This window comes from Fukomys damarensis, unplaced genomic scaffold, assembly GCF_012274545.1.
Source record: "Fukomys damarensis isolate Sample0158 unplaced genomic scaffold, DMR_v1.0_HiC HiC_scaffold_19, whole genome shotgun sequence".
In the NCBI taxonomy this organism is placed as follows: domain Eukaryota; kingdom Metazoa; phylum Chordata; class Mammalia; order Rodentia; family Bathyergidae; genus Fukomys; species Fukomys damarensis.
Genome location: NW_022900931.1, coordinates 47031971 through 47035645, shown reverse-complemented (window position 1 = coordinate 47035645; position 3675 = coordinate 47031971). Strand labels below are relative to the sequence as shown.

The 3675-nt window shown below is 55.5% G+C and overlaps 1 protein-coding gene across 2 annotated transcripts in view; it reads right to left on the bottom strand.

The window, feature by feature from the left end:
• Window positions 1-3271, bottom strand: part of Nectin4 (nectin cell adhesion molecule 4) — a 16920-nt gene extending 13649 nt beyond the window's left edge. For both annotated transcript variants that reach the window (XM_010616630.2, XM_010616631.2), the window contains exon 1: window positions 3193-3271. In XM_010616630.2, the coding sequence (XP_010614932.1) occupies window positions 3193-3271 (79 nt within the window). The remainder of the gene's footprint in view (window positions 1-3192) is intronic.
• Window positions 3272-3675: the final 404 nt, after the last annotated feature.

Genomic DNA, 3675 nt, shown 5'->3' with positions numbered 1-3675 from the left:
CGCCAACTCAGTCTCGAGCCCAGCTCTCAGGACACACAGGGTGGGGTGGGTAAGAAACCATGGGAAAAGCTCCAAGGCCCATGGCTCCCCGTTGTCTCCTATCCCAATGAGAGCGATCCAGGTGCCCTCTCCACAGCCCTCCTCTGGGAGGCTCAGATGATTCCTTGTTCTGAACCTGTCTCATAGATGCTGTTCCAGATCCAGACCCTCGGGCTCCTCTACTCCCTTCCCTCCTGACTCAGTTGCCCTGCTTCACCTCCTTCCTTCTCTCTGCCTAGAATTTGTGGGCAGTGCAAGGGCATGTTTTGAAGGCCAAAAAGATGGACACACGGACACACACACACACACACACACACACACACACACACACACACGTTGCTCCCCAGGACGGCTGACTCCACTCATTTTGTCTGGAGGATCTCAGAATTCTGAGGCTGTGGTCCAGAAACGGGACTGTGGACTCTATGCTCCTCACCCCCATCTTTGTGGCTGGGGTCTTCTCAGCCCAGCTCCCTCAAACATGAGGGTAGAGCCAAGGTCACTGGGTCCAAGGGCTTCCCTGGGATTCTCCTAGTTCTTACCACTTGGGTGGGGAAGAAAACCTCCCTTTCTGGCTTCTCTGGGTTTGGGTAGGTCCTACAGGAAAGGGCCTGCTCCCCTCCGTAAATAGGAGTAGAAAAGCGGGATGGGCCCCTCCCTTTCTAAAAAGCTGACCTCAGACAGAAAGCGATGCTAACTACGTAAGAGGACAGAGCTCAGGACTCACAGCATTCTCTGAGTCTCACTCTCTGGCCTTGCAGGGCCTACTGGGCCCAGACATAGACCTAGGGACCAGGATCCTCACGGGCATCTCTCAGATTTGGGTCTTTAAACCCCCAGGGCAGGAGATGGGGGAGGGAGAAGGGAGGGGACCTCACCCGGAAACTCATCCCATTAAGGAGAGACAAAGAGCTGTGGTGTTGGAGGCGCCTCCCAAGCCTGGGCTTCTCTCCCTGTCAGGGGTGGGGCAGGGCCCTGGGGCTCGGAGCTCTAAAGGGCCACAAGTTAGGGGTGCCAGGTTGCAGAAAAGCAAAGAAGGCAGTTTCCTGGGGAAAGATCCTCTCCATTCCCACTAGAAAGAGGGCAAGAACCCTTTCCCCCTTCTATCACCATAGCCAAACTGATCCACTCTTCCAACACCCGAGCGCACCCTCTTAGCCAGGGGCTGGACAATCAGAGTCATAGGATTTCAGAGACGGAAGGTCGAGCCCTAGCTTGTGATCTGTTGAACTTAAGTTTCTTGATTGTTCATGGTCACCTAGCAGTTCAATAGCAGACATGGGATCAGAACCCAAGAACTGACTGCTCAATTCAAGGATTTTCCAGAAATGTAGAACTTTCCAGGTTCCTAGGGTCCCTAAGCAGATGCCTACATTCAGAAGAGCCAGAGTGGAAACTTTGGCAGGAGAGGTGGGACCGTCTGATCCTTGAGCTAGAAAGCTAGGGTCCAACCGAGTTCCCAGGTCTGAAAGCAGACTTTGGTCCTGTGAAGTTACAGAACAGCTGCAAAGCAGTCTCTTTGTAGGTACCGGAATCCCGGAGCCGGGATTCATCCCTCACATAGCTCCTCTCAGTCAGGCACTGGGGAAGGTCGGGGGTCATTTCCTAACTAGGAGGGGGTTTCCTTACCCCTTCCCTAGGCTTCTATTGGAGAAGCTTCATGAAGAAGGAAGGTAGGAATCGTGTCTTATTCACCAGCATCTAGCACCCTCCCTGTACCCAGTGTGCGTGCAATGAGGAGTCAGGAGACCAAGACACTAATCCTGGTTATGCTGCTAACACGGGCAATCGTGCAGATCTCACCTGCCTATAGCTCTGTTCTGCCATCTGTAAAATGAAGTTGGAGTGATCTCTTTGATCCTCTCCAAGTCCTGAGACAGGGTGACTTCATTCAGCAGGTGTAGGTAGATCCTACAGGAAAGTGCCTGCTGGGTTCTCTGGCCCCAGCAACCAGGCCCCACCCTCTTGGCCTAAGCAAAGGAGAAGGCTTGTTTGGAAGATGGAAATTAAGACACAGGGTAATGGGAAGTGGGGATGACAGGGCTTGGTGCTCCAGGTCCTGAGATTGGAAGCTAGCTCGGTGATCCTTCCATTGTGAGACCAGATTGAGAGCAGCCTTCAACCCTGCCAGTCCGGTCACCCAGGCCTTGTTCTCTTCCTGAGAGCTTCAGCTGGAGGTGAGACTTGGGGGTCGTGGCTGGATAACCAAAGCTCCCTCAATCCTGCTTCTGGGGCTGAGGATACAATTGTTCTGTCACATAGGCCCCATCTTTCCAAAGAAAAAAGAGTCTGTTATTCATTACTCAACAAACAGCCTGTGGCATCCCGCTATGGTCTCACCATGCACATACACACACACACCCTCAGAGACCCCATTCCGAAGAGGACACATTCCTATCATTTATGTCTGCTCCACATACATTAGACAAGCAGGAAGTACAGGCATCTGATTGAGGAAATGAGGGGCCAGGGCTGAACAAAAGGGACCACACCCTATCTAGGAAGCCCCCTCCCAGATCTCCAGCCCTCTAACTGTACTGGTGCCCTGGCACCTAACAGTGTGTGCGCCCAGGGAAAGAAAGGGGCCACCTAAGAGTTCTCAGCTTCTCCATGGTCCTCAACAGACACCTCGGTCCTGGTAGCCGAGATAATCCTAAAGAGAAGATGAGAAAGAAATGCCCCATTTGCTCCCGGACAGCCAGCTTCCTCCTCCAAGATTGCCGAGGCCAGCTCAGCCCTGAGTCAGCCCTTGCTCTCAGCAGCAGCTCGGGAGCCCCAGCACAGACAAGGTACCTTCAAGAAGCCTGGGGTGAGCAGGGTCCTCACCAGTCCACCCCCTTGCCCACTTGCCCTGGGTCACCATATCTACCTCCATCCCTGACAGCTCAAGCTCTGGCAGAGGAGGTCAGGGCCCCCAGACATGGTGACCTGCCTGGGGCCCAAGAGGGGACCTGAAGGGGAAGAACTACAACTGGTTCTTCTGGGGGTTCTACCGGCACCTGGGATGAGAGACACTGGCTCTTCCTTCCAGCATCCGTGGAAAGAGAATGCCTGTATGCGTGCGTGAGTGAGTGAGTGTTCCTGTATCTGTGTGTGTGCCTGTGCCCGGCTGAGCACAGAAGCCGGGGTCCTGATGGTTCAGGCAAGTCCTACCTGTGAATGATGCCAGGAGCAGCAGCAGCAGCAGCCAGGCTTCAGGCCCCCACATCTCGGCTCCCAGGGACAGGGGCATTGGCCGGAAGGAGACCTGCCCAGTTTCTGAAGTTCCACCGAGGTCTCCCTGGGAGCCGGCTCTAGCACTGGATGAGCCACCGGCCCAGAAGGTAGGAAGCCGTGGAGTCCCCAGGTGCTGACGTACCTGCCTGTCCCACTTGGGTCTCCGCTAGGGGATCCAGCTCTGTTCTACCCACCCGGCCTCGGCTACCCCTAGAAGCTGTGATCGGGAGCTCCGAGCTCCCCCAGAGCTGCTTCCCACGCTGTGGCCAACAACGACGGCAGAAACCTGGGAACCTGCTCAGCAGGTCAGAACAGGTGCGTCTCTGGGGGCTGGGCCTGGCACGGAGACCGGCAGCCACCGCCCCCACGGCCTGAGCTAGCTAATGGGCGCCAGGGAGGGAGGGAGGAAGAAGGAAGGAC